Genomic DNA, 23,562 nt, shown 5'->3' on the forward strand with positions numbered 1-23,562 from the left:
CAACTGTGATCTCCTATCAAAATGAAACCCTAGATTCAAGCTGCACTGAGAGAGATGTGTGCAGCTGAAATGTTTCGGGCGCACGGATAGGTCGATATGTGAGCAGTTACAGCCGAAAAATTCCTGTGTCAACCCTATGGTTGGAAACCAAAAACCCTAATCACACGTACAAGCTTTGGACCCTGCAATTTCAAACCCGTATGAACCAAATTCCATGAACCCACTTCAAACCTATGCGAACCAAACCAAAGAAGAGAGAAGAAGAAGATGCTTGATGATGATGTCCAAATGAGGGTCACTTGACTTGTATTTATAGGCTTCCAAGGGTGTCCAATTTCCTTTTAGGGTTGACCTGATCAAATGTGACATTGTGGGCTTCACTTCAAAAAATACACTTTCCCTTGTCCAAATCCAATGCTTCAAAGGTCAAAATTGGTCCTCTCGAAAAGAAGAATCTAGTCCCATGATTGGAATTTGTCACTGAGATGCCAAATTAACACTCCCTCTCAGCTAAGGAGAAATTCCAACTGCATCATGTAATCATCATAAGTATCCTGTCATTATATCATGTCCCATCTCTGCTCAACTCTATCTGTTGAATCATTTTCAAATTTAAAGAAGAAGAATCATCGAAAAGTTATAGCTAACACCCTCTCATGACAATGAGGAAGGTCCTATGGGACACTCTCACCTCATGTTTATGACAAGTGGGGAAGGTCCTATGGGACACTCTCACCCCAAGTCATCTCATAGGGGAGCATATGTCTTCCACCCTATGTCAAGCAATAGGTGAGATATGATATCTCATCCATCATATTGCCTCCTGATCTTCCCAACAATGACCCTCAAGAGTCATGTGGTAGAACACCTACATCATAATCAAGCTTGGATGAGATACCTGACTTATCAAAGGTAACGATCACACACCCCCAAGCTTTCTCAACCCATTGGCCAGACGGGGAGCTACAATCCCAACAAGCCTGGCTTGTGGGTATGATGCCAACTGGGGTATACTCTGCTAGACCAAGATAGGGGAGCTACGTCTTCCACCCTATGGGTGACAGATAGGGGCGATACCCTATTGGAGCCCTCAATGCTCCATTCCCCTCCTTGGGGAGCTCAACCAAGGGGGAAGAGCTATGCTCAGTGTTCTCGATCAGTGATGCCCCTTATCAGGACGGGTCATGTCCATCAGTCGAAGTTGCTATCTGAAGACCAAGAACTTTCCTTTCGGAAAAGCCTTGGTGAGAATATCTGCAATCTGCTCATCTATCAATATGTGATGGAATCTAACGGCTCCTCTCTGCACCATATCTCGAATCTAATTATATTGAATCTCTATGTGCTTGGACTTGTCATGAAACACAAGATTCTCTATCAGACGAATCCCACTCTTGTTGTCGCAATATATCATTGTAGTGTCTAGGACCTACTCAAACATCTCTCCAAAAAGCTTTCTCAACCAAACTGCTTCGCAACTAGCCATGCTAGCGGCAATACACTCTGCCTCAACGATGCTCAATGCTACAGACGTCTATTTCCTACTCATCCAAGATATCATGGCAGATCTAAGGCTAAAACAACATCCAGAAGTGCTTTTCCTGCCAACAACATTTCCTACCCAGTCAGCATCGATATATCCATGTAGTCAAACATCTTCGGCAGAATATCTCAGACCAAGGGTGATCATCCAATGCAAATATCTCAAAGTGTGTTTGGCAGCAACCCAATGTGCATTGAGAGGCTCAGTCATGAATTCACTCAACGTGTTCACTGCATAGCATATGACTGGCCAAGTGTTCACTAAGAACGTCAAAGCCCCAATCAACTATCTATACTCGAATAGATTTGCCAAATCGGGTCCTGCAGTTTCTCCAAATAGCTTCTTGAAATTTATTTCCATCGGCGTGGCTAAGCATTCTATTAGTCCAAATCTTTCCAACGACTTCATGACATAATTTCCTTTTGAAAGGAAGATCTCATCAGGCCTTCGCCACACCTCAAGCCCTAGAAAGTAGTGCATGAGTCCAAGGTCCTTCATCTCGAATTCAAAAGCTAGCTCCCTCTTACACTCGATCATCAGGGGCTTGCTACCTGTCAAAAATAGATTGTCAACATATAGAACCAAAATCAATGGCATTCCTTGGACCTCCTTGAAGTAGAGGTTGGGGTCGGCACTGCTTCTTGTGAATCCAAGCTTCATACCTTGAAGTAGAGGTTGGGGTCGGCATTGCTTCTTGTGAATCCAAGCTTCATCAGGTAACTATCTATGTGAGCGTACCATGCTTTGGGGGCTTGCTTCAAACCATACAATGCCTTCTTCAACTCGCAAACATGTGTCTTTCGATCCTCTACTTCAAATCCCTATGGTTGATCAACATACACTTCTTCTTGTAATATGCCATGAAGGAATGTTGTTGTTGCGTGCATCTAATGAAGGAAGGGTCAATCCTTGACTTGCAGCAAGGGCAACTATTGAACGAATGGTGGTGTATCGAGCCAGGGGAACAAATATATCATCGTAATCTTCTCCCTCTTTCAAGGAGAATCCTCGGGCCATGAACCTTGCATTATATTTCTCAATGCTTCCATCGACTCCATGTTTGATCTTGAATAGCCATTTTGAAGTTACGACAGATTTCCCCTTCAGTCTCGGCACAACATCACATATGTCATTCTTCATAATTAATTCATATTCTTCGGCCATATCATCCTTCCAAACTTGTGCTTTCACGACTTCTTCAATGGTGTCAACCCAACTTGAATCATATTGCTCATAGCTACAACATATCCTTGGTACATGCATGGCTTCTTGCTCTCTCTAAATGTTCCTCAAGTAGCATGTCTCTCGGCATCTTGTAATGTGTCATGAATCCAAAGTGGCCTCTTCCTGGCAGGAGGATCACATGGAGGAGGATCCAAGGGGTCCATAGGCTCCATGGAATCATCAACAATGTCTCTCTCAGATTCAAACACGGAAGGACATTCTAGAATATCCATATCATCATTCTTCTTCTCTTCTCAGGAGGAGGAGGTGGAGAAAGGTCCCTTACTTTCCCAAGGGCATCATCTTCATTGAACTTTACATCTCTGCTAATTTCAACCTTCCTTTGACCAAAAATATATAACATAAATGCTTTAAAATCTTCACAATATCCAACAAACATACATTTTCTTCCCGTGACTTCCAACTTGTTCCTTTTGTCCTTTGGCACATGAAAATATACAAGGCATCCAAATATACAGAGATGACCAACATCGGGCTTGACATCTGTGAATACTTCTTCTGCAGTCTTATTGTCCAATGCTTAATGAGGTACCCTGTTTTGACATATACTGTTGTATTTGTTGCTTCTCCCCAAATAAACTTCGGCACATATACCGTTGTATTTGTTGCTTCTCCCCAAAGGAACTTCCGCAGCTTTTGATCGTCGAGCATAGCTCAAGCAGCTTCTAAAATGGACCTGTTCTTTCTTTCAACCACTCCATTTTGTTCAGGATTATAGGGCACAATCATCTCTTTCTTGATGCCTTCCTTCTTGCAAAAATCTATGAATTCATTTGAAATGTACTCTCCACCATTATCAGACCTGAAGATCTTAATTTTCTTCCCTGTTTGATTTTCGACCAAAGCCTTGAAATTCTTGAACAAATCAAAGGCCTCATCCTTATGCTTCAAGTAATATATCCATGTCTTCCTTGAGAAATCATCAATGAAGGTAATGTAGTAGAGATGGCCACCAAGAGAGTGTACGGGCATTGGACCACATATGTCAAAATGAATGAGTTGGAGGATGTCATTTGTCTTGTTCTCGCTAGAGGGGAATGGTCCCCTTGTCTTCTTTCCACTGGCACATCCAGGACATACTCCATCGTGTTGGGCTTGAACATCAGGAATTCCAGAGACCAATTTCTTCAATTTTGGAAAGCTTCATAGTGTAGATGGGCCAATCTTCGGTGCCATAGCTCGCTTTGATGATTAGTATCATGGACCAATGCTAAAAGAGGTCTTCCAGTGACTCTATAGAGTCCTTCAAATCTAGATCCCAATGTGAATGCATCTCTCATAGATGATCCCACCGGCCAAGTAAGTACTTTTCCCTTGATAAAGGCAACCTTCATCCCTTTGTCTTCCAAAGCAGATATAGATACCAAATTATTCTTCAACCCCGAGTCCAAATGAAATTTAACAGACCCAAAACCTTTAACGGGATGAGTGAAGTTATCTCCAAGAATAATTTTCAAACTTGACTCCCTCTCCACCAAATTAGAGAGAACTTCCTTATACCCAGAGAAATTATGAGAGGCCCCAGCATCAACCAACCAACTATCACAAGTATTCAGAGGAGAGGAATGAGAAAGTGCATAAATAAGAATATATTCAAAGTGATTATCAGCATTACTTTCATACCTGGTGTTTCTTGACTTCTTTTGAGGATGGTGGTCTTCTTCATGATCACTCGAAGCTTCTCTTCTTCTTTCATCTCTTCCATTATGATCATTCCTTCAATCATCTCCTCTTCTTCGATTATTAAAACTGTTATTGTTGCTTCTAGTGTTGTAGCATGGACCATTGTTCTTCTCAGGCGAGCATAGTGACCTTTCTTGTGACAATTGTAACATTCAATGTGTGATGTTTCTCTTTCATTCCTTCTCTTTGAATTTTGAGGAGTCTTCTTTGAATTTGATGGACCTAATTTTTCGTTATTTTCTTGTTACGAGTGACGAATGCAGCGAGCTCTCCTCCTTCATACTTTTGTATCTTGCCCAATGTTATCAAAATTGAACCGATGATCAAACCGAAAAACCTTGTGGATCGGGAAACGGTCGGAACCAGACCGAAACCGATAAAAAACTGGTTATAAAAAAAAAACAAAACAAAACAAAAAACAGTTTACCAAAAACACATAAAATATTCATATTTTAAAGAAAAACATATTTATTCATGTGCATCCATATGAATCCAAACCATTTATATACAAATATGCAAGAGTTTTCATTTACATAGCATGTAAGGGTGCACATAACCAAAGTATCATCAAGTGCAATCCATCTCTGAACCGAAAATACATCAACAAACAGGTTCTAGATGGCCTCTAACATCCAAAAAAAATCGTGCTACAACAAATGCCTACATATCATCAAAATCATCGCCTATATTGGGGTCTTCACCATCAATATAACCATTTAGGCATTAAAATAAGATAGAAAAAACGTAGCATGTCATGTCAAGATTTTGTTTGAGTGATGGGTACACTTTAAGTAGAGTCATGGTAGAGGAGTTTGACAACCAATGCCACTAACATCTAAGTACATAGAGGGGTTTGGTGCTCTTTATTAAATATTAGCTCCATACCCTCGTACATGATAAAATCCAATGGAAACATTGCAATCCCCCCAATCATGAAACCATGAAATCCTCAAAAATTGTTAAGTCTGCCAGATTTTGAGTGAAATCTAAAATTCTACTTTCTCCATATGACATCCAATGAGGTTGGAACCACTCTCAAACATCCCGAGTCATTTCATGGCAATGCTAAAAATTTAAGTAAAAGGATGAAAATGAAAATTTAAGGAAAATGTCACTTTTACTTTAAGAATTTAAAATTACCATGAATTGCATTCAATACTAGGGCCATAGGCTTGATTATTAGGTTGACGGCCATAGGCTTGAATATTAGGCTAGCCTAAGGGAGAGTAAGAAGTGCGCCAACTAACTTAAAAACAAAAAAAGGCAAATTTTTTTTGCACAAAACCGGTCCTAAATTGGTTGGTTCAGTGAAATAGGTCGGCTCGGACCGATTTTGCCTCCAAGCCCATCGGACCAACTGGTTTTGCCAAAACAGGTTCGGTTCTGATAACACCGATCCTGCCTCTAGAAACCATCATTGATTCTTCTTGAGTGACCTTTCAAACAATCTCATCAAATGACGGGAAATTGTTGTTGTTGCTTATAATAGTAATGAAGGTTTCCCAAAGAGAAGGGAGACCTCTAATGGTTTCCCCAACTCTCTGAAATTGATCTCTAAGACGAGATACCCTCATAATGCAAGATTGCACAGACTCTCCTTTATTCATCTTCATATCTTTGAATTGATCTTTCAGACTCTCCTTTATTCATCTTCATATCTTTGAATTGATCTTTCAAAGAGATGATTTCATTCAAATTGTTGACTTCATACATGCCGGGTAGATTATCATACATACCCTTAGACTTTTTCAAATTTCCAACATATGCAAGTAAATGATCTTGTAAACCATCAGCAATAATTTTCTTTGCTTTTAACTCACCTTTCTTGTACTTGTTTTTGGCAACAGTGGAAGCATTCTCCAAAGGCTCGGGTACTTTTCCTTGTATGTATTCCCAAACATTATGAGCCACCCAGCTTCTCATTTTCCTTGAAGTAAGAGGTTGTCGTCTTGACTTGATCAGATAGGCTCCTTCAACTTTTCCAAAGATCAATGTTGCAAACATCGGCATCGAGATATAATCGGCAATGGTCCGAAAAACCAAAAAATCGTAAAAATCAGGAAAATATCGGTAAAAATCGGCAAACATCGGCTAGGCCAAAAAATCGTGATTTCGAGATAAAATCAGGATGTTATCAAGATGTTCGCAACACTGCCAAAGATGATTGCTTCAACTCTTGTCTCCTTTGGGCATGTCCTTCACCTCAGCTTTGAAACCATGTTAATGTTACCACTGTTCTATGTTGTTTCAATTACTTTAGCCCAATTCAATTCTTCAATTAGCAATCTTTCAATAGCAATTAATTATTTTAATCAATCAATAATAACTGAAGATAGAACAGTAATGCAATGACAATAGCAGACAGTCAACAACATCAACAAGAGACATAGATTTTATCAAAGACCAGGGGAAAATCCCACAAGGGGGAAAACCCATTGTAATTCTTCTTCTATTATATTGTCATAAAATGTCCAGCAAAGAGTACAATGAGATGATACAAAATTATCCAGAAAACTCAACCAGAAAGCATCCAAAAATATGATCCCAACAATAGTAAAGATCAAAGTTAACTTTCCCAGCCTGTGATCAACTGCGATCTCCTATCAAAATGAAGCCCTAGATTTCAGTGGCATGAAGAACGAGATGTGCGTGCGGCTCAAACATTCCAACCGCATGGAGAGGGCGATATGCGAGCAGTTGCAGCCAAAAAAATCATGTGTAAACCCTGTGGCTAGAAACCAAAAACCCTAATCACACATGTGAGCTTCGGACCCTGCAATATTGAAACTATACGAACCAAAATCCACGAACCCACTTCGGACTTGTGAAAACCAAACCAAAGAAGAGAGAAGAAGAAGATGCTTGATGATGATGTCCAATTGAGGATCACTTGACTTGTATTTATAGGCTTCCAAGGGTGTCCAATTTCCTTTTAGGGTTGACCTGATCAATTGTGACATTATTGGCTTCACTTCAAAAATACGCTTTCCCTTGCCCAAATCTAGTGCTTCAAAGGTCAAAATTGGTCCTCTCAAAAAGAGGAATCTAGTCCCATGATTGGAATTTGTCACTGAGCTATCAAATTAACAAGTTTTATATCAACTAACAATTTGGGGTTGAGGGCATTAAACAATATGCAAAACACTTGAAACTGGGAGGGCTACAGATTTGCAAAAAAAATTACACTCACAGCTCAACAAGTTGGCAAGATTCAAGGTCCTTTGGTCTGATATATTTTAGCACCCCAACAATTTCAAATAGCAGGCATTTTTACCTTCAGAAGTATTTGGTCTACTTAAAGGAAAGTGGAGAGATTGGTTTGGTGGTAAACAATTGGCATTTGTGCAAGGAAGGATTTGGCTAGATAGCCTATTTGGAGTTAGAGGATTTAGGATACCTACGATGTTGAGGCACGACAACTAAGCAAGGAAGGTTTCTTTCTTTATAGGGACTTGCGAGATGCACACACTCGCTCTTGGAAGGATTAGCAAAATTTAGTGTGTAAGTATGTATTGTTTTCCACATATCAACCCATAATTATGGAGATTATCGACCTAATCTTGCGGGAGGATACGTTCAAAATGCACATTGATATGTTAGGACCTATCTGGCATGATTAAGAATGGATTTTTGGGTACCATTGTTTAAGTATGACTCATGTAAGTTGTACTCCATTATGCATCAACCGCATGAGCTTGGCCTTGTACTTATGCATGGTAGGTATCATTTAATGTTGAAAAACAATGGATTGGAGATTGCAGAATGTATGGTGACCCAATGTTGCACGAAGCGGGGACAAAGTGTGGATGTTTTTTGGAAGCAAAGCGTCATCTCCCAAAAATCTAGGAAACAAAGCATCTCGGAAGCGTCTGCTATATATATATATATATATATATATATAGCAGACGCAGACGCTTCCGAGATATATATATATATAGCAGACGCATACGCTTCCGAGATATATATATATATATATATATCTCGGAAGCGTCTGCGTCTGCTATATATATAGAAGACGCTTCCGAAAACATGCATATTTGTACATAAATCAAGATAGATATGGCATCCATTATACATCAATGATTATATATATATATATATATATATATATATATATATATATATATATATATATATATTCAATAAAAACATCCAAAATACATGCATATTCGTACATAAATCAAGATAGATATTCTAAGCTCAAGAGAAGACTTAATATATGGTATCATGAGCATCTTTCCAGAGCTGGAAGATTGGTACTCATCAAAGCGGTTCTGGAGGCCACCCCCGTTTACTGGATGTCCCTAGCAATGGATTCCAAGAGGCATGCTCAATAGAATACAAAACCTCTGCTGCAGATTTCTGTGGAAAGGCAAACAAACAGGGAGGATTTATGCATGGGCAAAATGGGATCTTCTGTCTATCCCTAAGAAATAGGGCGATTGGGGTAAAGAATTTTGGAAGATTTATCCTCTGCACTAGCGGCCATGCTAGGGTGGCAATTAGTCACCACTAACAATCTCTGGACCAAAATTGCAATCGCTAAGTATATTGAACCATTAAGGTCGTTGGACTAGTTGAGAAAAACAAGATGGAACAAATCTGGGGTCTCAAACATATGGAAAGCGGTTCTGAATTCAATGTCACTTATACGAGACAGCCTTACATGGAGAATATCTAATGGGACATCTGTTTGCATAGGTCGTGACCCTTGGATAGGATGTGGGAATGCACACCTGCTACCTGAAGGCTTACTCCAGAACCTTAATGAGAAAGGAATCACACACTTAATACACATTGTGGACCAGGAGAGATCAACTTTCCTGCACCATGCGTGGAAGTCAGCCCATAGCCTGCTCCTTCCTATTCAGTGGCACCAATCTTGGAGCACTTACACAACAGCCCTCACTGAGTCTCACATTCGAATAAGAGAAGGGGAGGATGAGATTACATGGGCCATCGCAAAAAATGGTCGGTACTCCCCAAAAGAGGGGTATCTACATCTGGCCAATAGACACAAGCCTCACCACATAGATTCATGGTGGAAAGGAATGTGGAAGCTCAAAGCACCTCCTCGAACAAGATTACTCATGTGGTCCATACTGAAGAATAAGGTACCAATGGGAGACAACCTGAACAGAAGAGGGCAATATGGACCTTATTGGTGTTGCCTTTGTAAGGACAGCACTGAAACATTGGATCACCTGTTTCTCTCATGTCCCATCACAATTGAACTTTGGAGCTCCATTCTATCTCACACACCCTCATCCACCAGCTGGAGGGGACAGACCACTAAGGAGGTATGGGCAAACTGGTGGTCATTTGTACCTACTCCGAAAGCTAGGAACCTCCCCCTACTCATTAGTTGGGAAATTTGGATAGCCAGGAACCGCACCATCTTCCAGGACTCCGCCCCCCATTGGCCATCCATCATAGCCAGAATTCTTGCCGACTACAGCGCACTACCCGAGGACGATGCCAACTCTCCTCCCAGAATTATCATCCCTGAGTCCATTGATCACTCACAGCCCTGGGCATATTTTGATGGATCGGCACAAGAGACAGGATGTGGTGGTGGGGCAGCACTATATATAACAGATTCACACTTCTATCATATTCAAATGGGACTTGGAAATGGCACAAACAACTATGCAGAGCTCATCACTGCAAAAAATCTCATACAATTTGCAATCGAAAAAAACTGTCATAATCTACAAGTTTTTGGTGACTCGAAAATTGTTTGCAACTAGATTAACAAAACATCAACATGTCATGCATACACATTGCGACACATATTGGATGAGGTGCATAGATACATTACATATTTTGACAATTTTGCATGTCACCATATCTATAGGGAACGGAACACACTCGCTGACAAACTTTCCAAAGAGGCAGCGATCAGGCCATGCAACCTCTGGATGATCCAGGAGTAGCGAGAAGGAGAACAATACCAGTACTACCACCACCCATACATGGACCATGCAGCTCAGGCTCAACAGGAGCCTGAAATCATTTGATATTTGACCTGTTATTTTTGTTTATATTTATTTTGCTTATACATAAACAACACATGTTTACAGGAATACTCTCTGCGTAGAGTAATAAAATTTTGAGTTTATTAAATTTTTTAAGGACTGTCTCCCTGCGTGGAGAACATATTTTTGTTTCTTAATTTTGGACAGGCACACAACCTACTAAATCATGCATATGCTTATAGCATCTACAACATGTAATTTTCCTATCTTAATGAAAATTACGATTTTTCCAAGGGGAAAAAAATCAAGATAGATATGGCATCCATTATACATCAATGATTAATTATTCAAGCATCAACCATGTAGATTCCAACAATTACAAACATACATCAATTTTTTAAGCATTAGCAATTTAGCATATCATAATGATAAAACATAAAACATTTAGAACATAAAAGCATAAAACATTCAAATAACTTATCTAGCAAGTCACAAGTGAGCAAATGTCAACATGAGTCATGTCCAAAATTCAAATTATAATGTTTACAAAATAGGCCACTTGGCCACCACCAAGTACACACTGAACTAAGAAGAGTAAAACAAAAAAGTTCAAATTCACAACAAGACTACAAGTCTAATATATCACAAAAGTAGTAAACTACGAATATATCTACTAATCTCTCCTCCTTCCACCACTAACAACACATGAGCCTCCACGTGGTGGTAGTGAAGAAGATGGCAATGAAGACGATGGTGGTTGTGGAAGTTGTGGCAGTGCAACTGATAAAGATGAAGCCCCGGTTGTTGGTGTTGAACCATGGAACCTGGGAACCATGGGACCGGATGGGGTTGGCATCTTAACTCAATCATCATCATCTTGGATAAGAGCATCCTCCACTTGCTCTAATCGCAACACTCCATCCTCCAAATTGGCCTCCTCTACATTTTTGTCCCAAAGCTTAAGGTCTTTATTAGTCTTTGCATCGTCACAATAATGTGACAACAATCGCAAGTTGTAGTGAACATAAACCAAGCTCTCTGCCCGGTTTAAATTTAACATGTTCCTTTTAACACTGTGGATGAAAGAATAAGAGCTCCAACACTTCCCTGTAGAAGAAGTGTTTACCACCTGTGATAGCACACGAAATGCCAAAGTTTGCAAAAGTGGAGTAGCACCTCCATGCACGTTCCACCACTCGAGAAGATAAATTCTCTTGATCTCTATTTGCATGATTGCTCACAAATGGACCAGTGCCAAGCATATAGTGGCTCAAATGTCTACGGAGCATGGTAGACTCCTCATCAAGGACTAATTTATCCAATGCTTTCATATAGCCAGATAAAACCTCTGGATCTAGGTGTGGTTATCTCCTGCTCCCAGGTGTTGGTGTTGAAAGCCATGATGGATGATAGTATTTAGGTGTCATAACAGATGCTAAGGCATGCAATGGAATGCTTAGCATTTCCCATCGTTTTTTTGCACAAATATAATTATACAAGGTGATATCTATAGGCTCAACAATGTCTTTAATTTGCCCCAACATGCTATCCATTTGCTCATACACCTCCCCAATTATTGGCCAATCTAAATATGCAAACTTGATCATGTAATAAATTGGTTTGGTGAATTGCAAAACATATTTAACCTGTCACCAAAAGTAACTATCAAGAATAGTGTCCTTGACTACATTAGCACCATCTCTATTAGTGTTAATGTCATCCCAAGATTCAGAGGTCACCATATTATTAGTTAAAGCTGTCTCACCTTCGCTAGCCACCTAAATGTGAGGTAATAAAACTCGCAAATCTTGTTTTTGAAAGTTTAAACAACTGCAACTTGGAGTAAGTGCTCTAAAAGTAGTTTACCCTTGTATTTCCCTATGATAAATTTAATGAGTTGCTCCCCTCTCTTGTAAAGCTCATTAATCCATCCACATTCTTTATGCTTCACAAAATCATGCATCAAAAGGTTCAATGTGTGCACCAAGCCCCCGGACCAAAAGATGTGTGGATGAGCATGCTCAATAATTTTTCCTACGACCTTACAATTTGTTGCATTATCAGCGATCACTTGAACCACATTATTAGGACCAACATCTTTGATTGTCTGCAATAGGAGATCTGTAATGTTTTCGGAAGTTGCACTAATGGAGGAGAAGCCATGACTTGCAAGAAACACTGCACCACTAGCAGAAACACCAAGATCAATTATCAAATGTTGGTTTCTAACATTTGTCCACCCATTTGATACAATGGATACCCCACAATCTACCCACTCATCAGTAAAACGTATCAAAGCTTTTTGAACCTTTGCTTTTCCTCTTTCTAATAACATAGTTCTAGCTTTCTCATAGTTGGGGCTCTTGTATCCTTTTGGGGCTTCATTGATGGCCTTAATCATATCATGCCAATAGGGAGAGTGAAGCACATTGAATGGTACACCGCAAGCACAAAGAAACTGGACCACCTTTCCATCCACATCATCCCTCCCAACAACATTCAAGAAATCTACTATTGTGCTTCTACTTCCAGAGATTGCAAAAGCACCATGAGGAGATGAGCTACCAAATCTAGAGGTTGCACTTAACTCAAAATGAATGCTTTGTTTCTTGTTTTTATGTTGTGCTTTGTTTCTTGTTTTTCTATTATGCAGCCTCCTCTATTTCAACATATTTTTGTCTTTCTTCCATTGAAATCTTAGAGCAATTATCCCCATGGGACCCTTTTTCTCATCACTCTCCATCACCCCACAAAGATGCCTCCTCACACGAGTATATGAACCACTATATGGTTTTCCTCCATGACAACCATGAGGGCACACAAACTTGTAGCTTCCACCACCTTTTCCCCCCTCAAGTTTGGTCACATAATTCCACAAGGGTGTCAATGCTTTCCCCTCATGCATTTCAGTGTCCTCTTCAAACCCTTCCTCCTCATCATACATTGGATCACTCATATGGGTACCACTATCCTCTTCTTCTTCTCCCCTTCTATTCCTACTCCCCAACACCATCATGAAAACCAAAAGTGGAATGATACATATAAGCCAAAAGAACACCATTTTGGAATATGAATATAGATGGACAACCTACAATAAAATGAGCAAGAAAAAAGAATGGGCAAAAACAAGAGAGGGAGGAGAAAAAATACAAACAACAATGACAAAAAAATGAGGGAGTTTAGGGTTTGCAGTTACCTATTTAGCTCTTGTAGATAGCGGCCCTTCTTTACTCCTCCAAGCTCCTCCTCCTTCACTCCTCCAAACTCCTCCTTCACTCCTCCAAGCTCTCCTCAAGCCTTTCTTCTCCAAGCACTCTTCTCTAAGTTGTCTTCTCCAAGCTCTCCAAAGATGCAAGAATGAGGAAAAGGGAGGGGGAAATGGCTTTTAATCCCCTCTATCTTTTCCCTAACTATTAAAATTGGCAACTAGGGCCAAATTCCACCTTGGGACAGTTCATTTGATGAAATGATGATTGCATTAAATTTCTCTTTTTGAAAGGACCAAAATTGATATAAAGATCATCTAATTTGGACAAGCAGAAGTGTGTTTTTGAATCTATGCCCACACATGTGCAAATTGTTCAGGTCGACCACATCATCATGTAGGCTCATGAAGCCCAATGGACGTGACTCTTCACCCTCAACGACTTGTATAAATACAAGTGCCCTCTCACCTCATTTGGCATCATCATCACACACATTTCTTCTCTCTCCTTCTCTCATTGGTTCGTACAACTATTGGGCAGATCTTCTCTCTCTCACACATGTGGCAGAAGGATGAATTTTCTGGGCAAATTGTAGGGCCGAATTTCAAGACTATTGCAGGAGTTTGACCAACGTTGACCGAGCACTTTGACTCATCCTTTGACTGTGATTTTTGTGGGAAATTTTCATTTTTGGCAGGTCGTATAGTTTGGCACAGGAACCGAGAATTTTTGGGCACTTTGACCACAGGGTTGACCGCAAACCTAACTGCGGCGCTGACTACAAGGTTGAACAAAGAGTTGACCAAGTTTGACCGTAGTTTTCTGCACTATTTTGGGCTGAATTTGACCACCTTATCAAGCTGAATTTCACTGGGTTTGACCGAGCTTCAAGAGGACTATTTGACGATTGTGTTGACCATCTTTGACTTTCTTGTTAGAGTTGAGTTTGACTGCAATTAACTACATATTTGACAGGGTTGCTTTGACTTTGATTTGGCAAGTCAATTTTGACTTTTGTACTCTCTCTCTTTGCTAAACATTTGATATAATAATAAGAAGAATTGATCAAAGGGTTTTCCCCACATTGGGGTTTTTCCCTGGCATCCGCCAAATCTAGTGTTCTCTCGTCTTGGATTGTTTTCTGCATTTTATTTTATGTTCTATCTATAGTTACTATCAATGTTATTTATGGTTAATGTGATTGCTATTGGAAAACTAAATTGAAATTGTCATTGGGATGCTAAAGGAACATTGAAGTAATTGTGTTAAGCATAGAACATACCATTGTTAACTAAAATTAACATGGTATCAGAGCCCAGGTGAAGACAAAGCCCAAGCAAGAGAGAGAAAAGAAATCACCAAGAAAGGTTTATTGGACAAGTTTCAATGGCTTCTTCATCTTACTTCGAGCCTGAGGACAAGCTCAATGAAAAATCTAACTATCATGCATGGAAAATGACTTTGAACCTAACTTTGGAGGAGCATGAAGTATTGGATTATGTGCAAAGAAAAGTGGTGGAGTGTCTTTCAAATGCACCAGCTGCTGCTAAGACGAAATATAGAAAAAGTGAGATCAAAGCAAAGAAAATTTTGGTTGATTCTATTCAAAATCATTTGGTTGCCTATATTTCTGATTTGGGAACTTCTAAGGAAATATATGATAAGTTGGTTGGGATGTTCAAAGTGAACAATGCAAATCAAATCCTCTTTCTCAAAAACAAGTTGAAGGACATCAAGATGGATAAAGGGGAGTCCATCCAATCCTACTTCATGAGGATCACACAAATCAAGAATGACCTTTTATCTATTGGAGAAGTTATTGCTGATAGGGAGCTCACTCTCATTGCACTTGGGGGTCTTTCAAGAGCATGGGATGTGTTTAACACCACCATTCTCAACAATGACAGGATTCCTAGTTTTAATGAATTATTGGCTAGATGCACTCAAGAGGAGACAAGGATGATGGAGAGAGACAAGCCTTCAAATGGAAATGAACCCACTGCTTACTCCGCTCATGCAAAGAAGAAAAATAATGTTGGTCCAAGGAGACAAGGTCAAGGGTTCAAGCAGAGATTCAAAGAAGGAAGAAAAGGAAGGTGTTTCAATTGTAATAGGTTCAGCCACTATGTTAGAGAGTGTCCTCACAAGAAGAACTCTCCAAGGGATGATGACAACAACAACAACAAAGGCAATGGAAATCAAAGGAACAACAAGTTCAATAATAAAGGAAAAAGGAAAGCTCTCATTGCTTGATATGGAAATGGCCAACCTCCCAAAAGACCAAGAAACTCCAAGTATGAGGAAAGTAATATTGTGGAAAAACAAAAGGAATTTTATCTTATTTCCACTCTATCTGCTGCCTCTCCTCTGGACACTTTGGATCATTGGTTGATTGAAAGTGGAGCCTCGAGGCACTTCACTAGGTACAAGGAGGTCCTCTCAAATTTGGTTCAAAAGAAGACTAATTTGGAGATCATACTTGGAGATAATGCCACATATCTCATTAAAGGAATAGGTATTGTCACTCTACACTTAAATCAAGGTCAAACAATTCATCTACAAGAAGTATTGTATGTACCCGATTTGAAGAAGAACCTGGTGTTTATTTCTGCGATGGAAGATAAAGGCTTCAAGATAGCATTCATTGATGGAAAGGTACGTATTTGGCAAAGAAACCCTAAAGATGCATTTACACTTGCATTTAGGGTTGAAGGTCTCTAGCAAGTTGAAGGAAGTCCTTTGGGAGCCTTGACTTGCGATGCTTCACTTCATTCTGAGCTATGGAACCAAAGGTTCACCCACTTACATTACAAAGCCTTACCTGAGGTAAGGAAGATGGTCACAGGTATGCCCGATTTCAACATGAATCATGAAGGAGTTTGTCAGTGTTGTGCAGCTGGGAAACTCACAAGGGAACTATTCCCTTCAAGTGAAAGCCAAACTACTAATATTCTTCAACTTGTCCATTCTGACCTATCTGGTATGTTGCTCGTAACATCATTGGGAGGATACTTATACTATGCAATTTTTGTGGATGAGTTCTCTCGTAAAACATGGATCTATTTCTTGAAAAAGAAGGATGAAGTGTTCAAATGGTTTCGTTCTTTCAAATCCTCGGTGGAGAATCAAACAAGGAAAAAGATCAAGAGATTGAGGACCAGCGAGGGCACCAAATATGAATCAAATGAATTCAATGACTTCTGCAAAGAAATTGGCATTACGAGGAAGACAATGGTTCCATACACTCTTAAGCAAAATGGAGTTGTTGAAAGGAAGAATCGAACAATCATGGAAGCCACTCGTGCCATGCTCTATGATCAAGGTCTACCAAAGTTCTTATGGGGAGAAGTTGTCAACACTACCATGTATGTTCAAAATAGGAGCCCGCATCAAGCACTCGATTTCAAGACCCCCTAAGAAGTTTTCACTAGTAAGAAACCTGATGTTTTCCATTTTAGAATATTTGGTTGTCCCGTCTATTTTCTTGCGCCTAAAGAAAAAAGAAACAAGTAGGAAGCATATGGAAAGAAAGGTATATTTGTGGGCTACAGTGAAAATTCAAAGGCATATGGAATCTATGTGCCTGGTCAAAGAGACGTGGAAATAAGCCATGATGTCACCTTCGATGAAAACATTGACTTGGGAAGGCCAGAGATCTCCCCATTCCAAGAAAGGATAATGATGATGCTACAGAAAAGATGGATGAACCTCCGACAAATGAATTTATGCCCGATGTTGAAGGCCCGATGGATCCCATTGATCCACCTCCTGGTGATCCCTCTACCTCAAGGAAAAGACCTTTGTGGCTCAAAGATACTCTCGAAGATGTTGAAAGACATATTGCTCCAAGAGGGACATTCCGTGAAAGGAAAAAGTCGAATAGGTATCAAAGGTACTTAGTTGCTATAAGTACAATTGTTCAATCTGAGCCATGTACGTTTGAAGAAATCGTAAAGCACCAAGTTTGGAAGGATGCAATGAATGAAGAGTATGAATCTATCATGAAAAATGATGTAAAAATGATGTCTGGGATGTGGTGCCTAGACCGAAGGACAAGTCTATAGTCACCTTAAAATGGCTATACAAAATTAAACATGGAGTTGATGGGAGTGCTAAGAAATACAAGGCCAGGTCCGTTGCTTAAGGCTTCTCTCAAAAGGAGTGGACTATGACAACATATTTGCACCGGTTGCCTGATATACCACTATTTGAACGATTATTGCTCTCGCTGCCCCTCAAGGGTGGAGCCTACATCGAATGGATGTTAACACTGCTTTCTTGCATGGCTCGCTTTAGGAGGAAGTCTACTTGGAACAACCTCAGGGGTTCGAAGTACAAGATCAAAGGACACACATATGCAGGTTGAAGAAAGCCCTCTATGGGTTGAAGCAAGCCGCTAGGGCTTGGTATGAGAGGATTGATAGTTATCTTATGAAGTTGGGATTTATGAGAAGCGATGTTGATCCTAATGTATATTTCAAGGTTCAAAAGGACATGCCTCTCATCTTGGTCCTTTATGTAGATGATCACTTTCTGACAGGTTTAGACCCTCTCATTTATCAATGCAAGAGGGAGTTGGCTTCCGAGTTCGAGATGAAGGACCTAGGACTGATGCACTACTTCCTAGGCCTGGAGTTGGCTTTCAAGTTTGAGATGAAGGACCTAGGACTGATGCACTACTTCCTAGGCCTCGAGGTCTGGCAAAAGCCAGGTGAGGTTTTACTTTCTCAAGGAAATTACATTGTGAAGTTGATCGAAAGATCTGGGATGGTGGATTGCATCTCTGTGTCTACTCTGATGGAATTCAACTTCGAGAAGCTAAGTGGAAGTGTTGTTGGGCCCGAATTGGCAAACCCTTCTAAATATAGACAACTTGTGGGGGGCCAGATGTTCTTGGTAAGCTCTCGTACGGACATATGCTTCAATGTGAATAGATTGAGTCAATTTACAGTCACACATTGGATTGCTGCTAAGAATCTCTTGAGATATCTCCGCAGCACAATCAACTATGGACAAAGATACATTGCCGAGAATTTGAGGCTACACGGATATACTAATGTTGACTGGGTTGGGAGTGTGGTGGATCGAAAGAGCACATCAGGATGTTGCTTCTCATTAAGGTCTGTTTCGACTTCATGGATGAGCACGAAGCAGAAATCGATTACTTTAAGCACCACCAAGGCCAAATACATTGCAGCTAGTATGGCTTGTTGTGAAGTTGTTTGGTTGAGGAAGCTCTTCAGTAAGATATTTGAGCACATGCTGGATACCACCATGATCTTCTGCGACAACCAGAGTGGGATTCGCCTTTCAGAGAATCTCGTGTTCCACAACCGCTCCAAGCACATTGATATCAAGTACCACTTTATCCGGGATATGGTATAGTGGAGAGCAATAAGGCTCCAACACATCAGGATTGATGAATAGGTCGCAGGCATCCTCACGAAGCCCTTAGGGAAGGTCAAATTCTTTGCCTTCCGAGAGAGACTTGGAGTTTTCCAAGAGAGACTTGGAGTCGTGGAAGGACCCTCCCATGAGGGTCCCGCTTGACTTAGACATTGAGCTCTGGGAGCTTTCCTAAGGGCTTGGGGTACTTATTGGAGCTATGAGCGACCATAGGGTGAGTGGTTCAACTTCCCCAATTGGTATGCTATGTATAGGGTGAGTGGTTCACCTTCCCCTATTGGTGCGCTATGTACAAGGTGAGTGGTTCACCTTCCCCTGTGATACCCCATGATGGTTGACATGTGTGTAGGGAGAGTGGTTCATCTTCCCCTATGATTGATAACACATGTGTGTAGGGTGAGTAGTTCACCTTCCCCTACGATTGACATATGCATAGGATGAGTGGTTCACCTTCTCCTATGGCATATGAGCAGAATGAGTGGTTCACCTTCTCCTGCCGATGCCCTAGCATACATCCTAACCATGTAGTCTGGGACTCATGGGAAGTACCTTTCATTTGGCCAATGAGTTGGGAAAAGTTGTTAGGGACCATAGCACTACCGATGGACGCGTCGTGTACTGTCGTACTCCCTATGACTAGGATGCATGGTGCTCAACAACTTGATCTGGGATCAAGTCTGATTGAAGTTCTACCTCTGGACTAACTTTTGTCAATGGAGAGTGGTAGGGTCATGTGACTCACTCTCGATCGATTCTTCTTCGTTATTCATATAAGTATTCAGCAGAGCAAAGATGAGATAAGAATCAGAGATGGTACATGACGACAGGGTGGCATGATGATCAATGATGATGGACAGATTGGAAGGTGGAATTCTCCCTAGTTGAGAGGGAGTGTTAAAATTGGAAACTAGGGCCAAATTCCACCTTGGGACAGCTCATTTGATGGAGATGATGATTGCATTAAATTCCTCTTTTCAAGAGGACCAAAATTGATATAAAGATCATCTAATTTGGACAAGCAGAAGTGTGTTTTTGAATTTATGCCCACACATGTACAAATTGTTCAAGTCGACCACATCATCATGTAGGCTCATGAAGCCCAATGGACATGACTCTTCACCCTTAATGATTTGTATAAATACAAGTGCCCTCTCACCTCATTTGGCATCATCATCACACACATTTCTTCTCTCTCATTGGTTCATACAGTTATTGCACAGATATTCTCTCTCTCACACGTGTGGCAGAAGGACGAATTTTCAAGGCAAATTACAGAGCCGAATTTCAAGACCGTTGCAGGAGTTTGACTAACGTTGACCGTGCACTTTGACTCATCCTTTGACTGCGATTTTTGTGGAAATTTTCATTTTTGGTAGGCCGTACAATTTGTCATAGAAACCGAGAATTTCTGGGCACTTTGACCGTAGGGTTGACTTCAGGATTGACCGCACACCTGATCGCAAAGTTGACCAAGTTTGACCGCATTTTTCAAAACTAATTTGCGCTGAATTTGACCACCTTATCAAGCCAAATTTGACTAGGTTTGACTGAGCTTCAAGAAGATTGTTTGACTATTGCGTTGACCATCTTTGACTTTCTAGTTAGGGTTGAGTTTCACTGCAGTTGACAGGGTTGTTTTGACTTTGATTTGGCAAGTCAATTTTGACTTTTGTACTCTCTCTCTTTGTTGAACATTTGATATAATAATAAAAATTGATCAAAGGGTTTTCCCCACATTGGGGTTTTTCCCTTGCATCCGCCAAATCTAGTGTCCTCTCGTCTTGGCTTGTCTTTTGCATCTTATTTTACGTTTTCTCTACATTTACTGTCAATGTGATTTATGATTAATGTGATTGCTATTGGAAAACTAAATTGAAATTGTCATTGGGTTGCTAAAGGAACATTGAAGTAAATGTGCGAAGCATAGATCATACCATTGTTAACTAAAATTAACACTAGCTCACCATACACCCACCCCCAACCCAAGCTAGAACCTTAAAAAAATAAAAATAAAAATAAACGTTGTTGCTCGCGCGGAACCGCCCGTCGAGCCTCAGAAGCGGTCGGGATCCACTCGGATGTGTGCACAGTTCCGAAGTTCCAAGAATCGACTAAAATTGGCAGAACCACAGATCTGATTTTCTGATTCACGGTTCCGCCAAAGGATCTCAGACGGTCTTTGCCCTACCTACCATTGTTCTGAAATGTTGAAGCATAAGTTGGAGACTGCCCGTTTTCCAAGAGCTTTTGGGATTATGTGAGTGCACAATATGCAGCCATTCTTAAGGGGGAAGGTGCATTGCCATGCAACCTTCTTTGGTAACTTTGGGTCTCCAGTTTGCTCTCCTCTCAGTGGTATTTGGCACTGTCTAAGAATCTCTGCTTTGTTTCTCCTCTGGAAACTTGGTGTAAATGTGTTTTGAGAAGACGTTAGCTCTTTGTCTGCCTTTAGAGATGTATGAGATGTTAGAACCTACCGCCTTCATTTTTCCTTTAATTATGTAAATATATTTATGTGAATATAGGAAGTATTATTTAAGAAAAAACGAAGAGAACAAAGGAATGGTAAAGAGATCAAGGTCATGCATAGCTCGTTTAAAAATAATTTTCTCTAGGGAGCATGCACCTCCATATGCTGATAATACATGTGGAAGTCTGTTCCTCGAGAAGAGGACTGTCTATCGAAAACAAACTCCCCGAGGAGATAGCGTCCCTAGTCCACAATTGTCTGCCAAGAACTGAAATTGTCAAAATCCGAGCACTCAAAAACCCAATTTTTTTTTTTTTGTAAATGTAGCCTCTTCTATGGCTAAAGAACAAGGATTTGCATGTTTTCATTTCGGAGTTGAAGTGTGTGAATAGGGAACGGATTGATAGTTTAAGAAAATTTCACTGGCAAATCCATTTATAGTGCTAGGGCAATGAATGAAATTTGAAAATTGAAATCACTGACATGAACGAGTGGCAGACAAATTGAACCAACTAACTACTAGACCAGGTTTCGAATGAAACACAGATACTTACATTCGGAGCTGTGAGCAATCACACGCTCCCAATCCATCAGTGCCTGGGGATCTCCGAAACTGACCCTTCCCTTATTTGAATCCTTTTCAGGTAGTTTCTGCTGTTCTGATCCACCACTTGGAGAAGCGGCCCCATTCGATGCCTGATCTTCTGCTATTTCATTCTCAACTATGCATTTCATGCAAGAGTTGGCCTTCACATTCAAACTAGCATTCACAGTCCGCTGCCTCAACTCAGGAGGAGAACCCCAATTGTTGCACATATTCGAAACGTCTTCCAGATTTGATGGCGTATTCACGACGACCGATCTATGTGCCCCTAGTAAAGAAACCGAAACCATGTCCTCTGGGTCGGCCGAATCCACTTGATCAATACCCATAACTCCATTTGCATGTGCATCCATATCTGTTGCTTCCCGGAAAATCAAAGAATCGTCCATTTTCGTATGGTCTCTCTCATTATCCAGGGAAACTGGCTCATCTTTCTTGGTGTTATTATTACTATCATCTTCTGGCAATAGCAAAACAGAGTTCTCTGCATGGCATTGAATAACCCCGTGCCCCGCTTCAGTTTGCTCTGAAAATCCTGATTCGGATCGTTCCACGGCGGCTTCCTTCAAGAAACCGAAATTCGGAACAGTGGAGGGAGAATTTAAGTTATCGTCCAGGGCTGAAAACGGTGGTAAATCTGTGGTACTTCTCTTTAAACCCTTATTTCTACGTCGTCTGCCATGTGATTTAACGGCAGCATCTGAGCCATTACAGGTGGTAATTCCACGCTTGGCATTGCCGTTGCCATTGGCAAAATCTCCGTCTTTTTCTGCATCCCCTGCAAAATTGCTTCCATGGATTTGGCCATTGCCCGGGGCTGAAAAGAGTGGTAAATCTGTGGCACTGCTCTTTAAACCCTTATTTCTATGTCGTCTGCCGTGTGATTTCACAGCAGCATCTAAACCATTCTGGGTAGGAATTCCAAGCTTGGCATTGCCGTGGCCAATGATAAAATCTCCGTCTACTTCTGCATCCCCTGAGCTATCGTAGCGGAGAAGATCGAAGGAAAGCCTTCTTCGGATGGTCATGATGCAAGGTCCAAGAGATTTGAACCTGAAACTTTAAGATCTCCCAACCCAGGCGAAGGCTGAGGCTGGTGATGCATCCATTCAAGGATGTGGAATCTGATGGATGGATTGAGGCATTTAAAATGGAATTGAAGGTGCTTTCTTCTGCTGGGGTAATGTCAATATCCCATTTTAGAAAAATTGACAATTACCGATGTCATGGGATGCGATGCGATGCGAACTCCATGGCTGCACGCAATTCGCAAATTGAAAATGCAACCGACATAGTCTTATAAAAAAACAAATCGTCAATCGCGATACAAGTACAAGCATGTTCTTCACCATCTTGCTCAGAATAATACAGACGACATTCCGTGAATCACACTCATCCGCTCTCTCCGAGCTGATCAAACCGTTACT

The 23,562-nt window shown here is 40.7% G+C and overlaps 1 protein-coding gene across 1 annotated transcript in view; it reads right to left on the reverse strand.

The window, feature by feature from the left end:
- LOC149251381 (protein POLLEN DEFECTIVE IN GUIDANCE 1-like) overlaps nt 1-23,546 on the reverse strand; it is an 87,405-nt gene extending 63,859 nt beyond the window's left edge. The window contains exon 1 of the mRNA XM_089459396.1: nt 22,086-23,546. Within this exon, the coding sequence (XP_089315522.1) occupies nt 22,086-23,163 (1,078 nt within the window). The 5' untranslated portion in view covers nt 23,164-23,546. The remainder of the gene's footprint in view (nt 1-22,085) is intronic.
- Between the last annotated feature and the right edge of the window lie 16 nt (nt 23,547-23,562).

This window comes from Pinus tabuliformis, chromosome 7, assembly GCF_031772625.1.
Source record: "Pinus tabuliformis cultivar Carrire ecotype Pingquan chromosome 7, CPIR1, whole genome shotgun sequence".
In the NCBI taxonomy this organism is placed as follows: Eukaryota; Viridiplantae; Streptophyta; class Pinopsida; order Pinales; family Pinaceae; genus Pinus; species Pinus tabuliformis.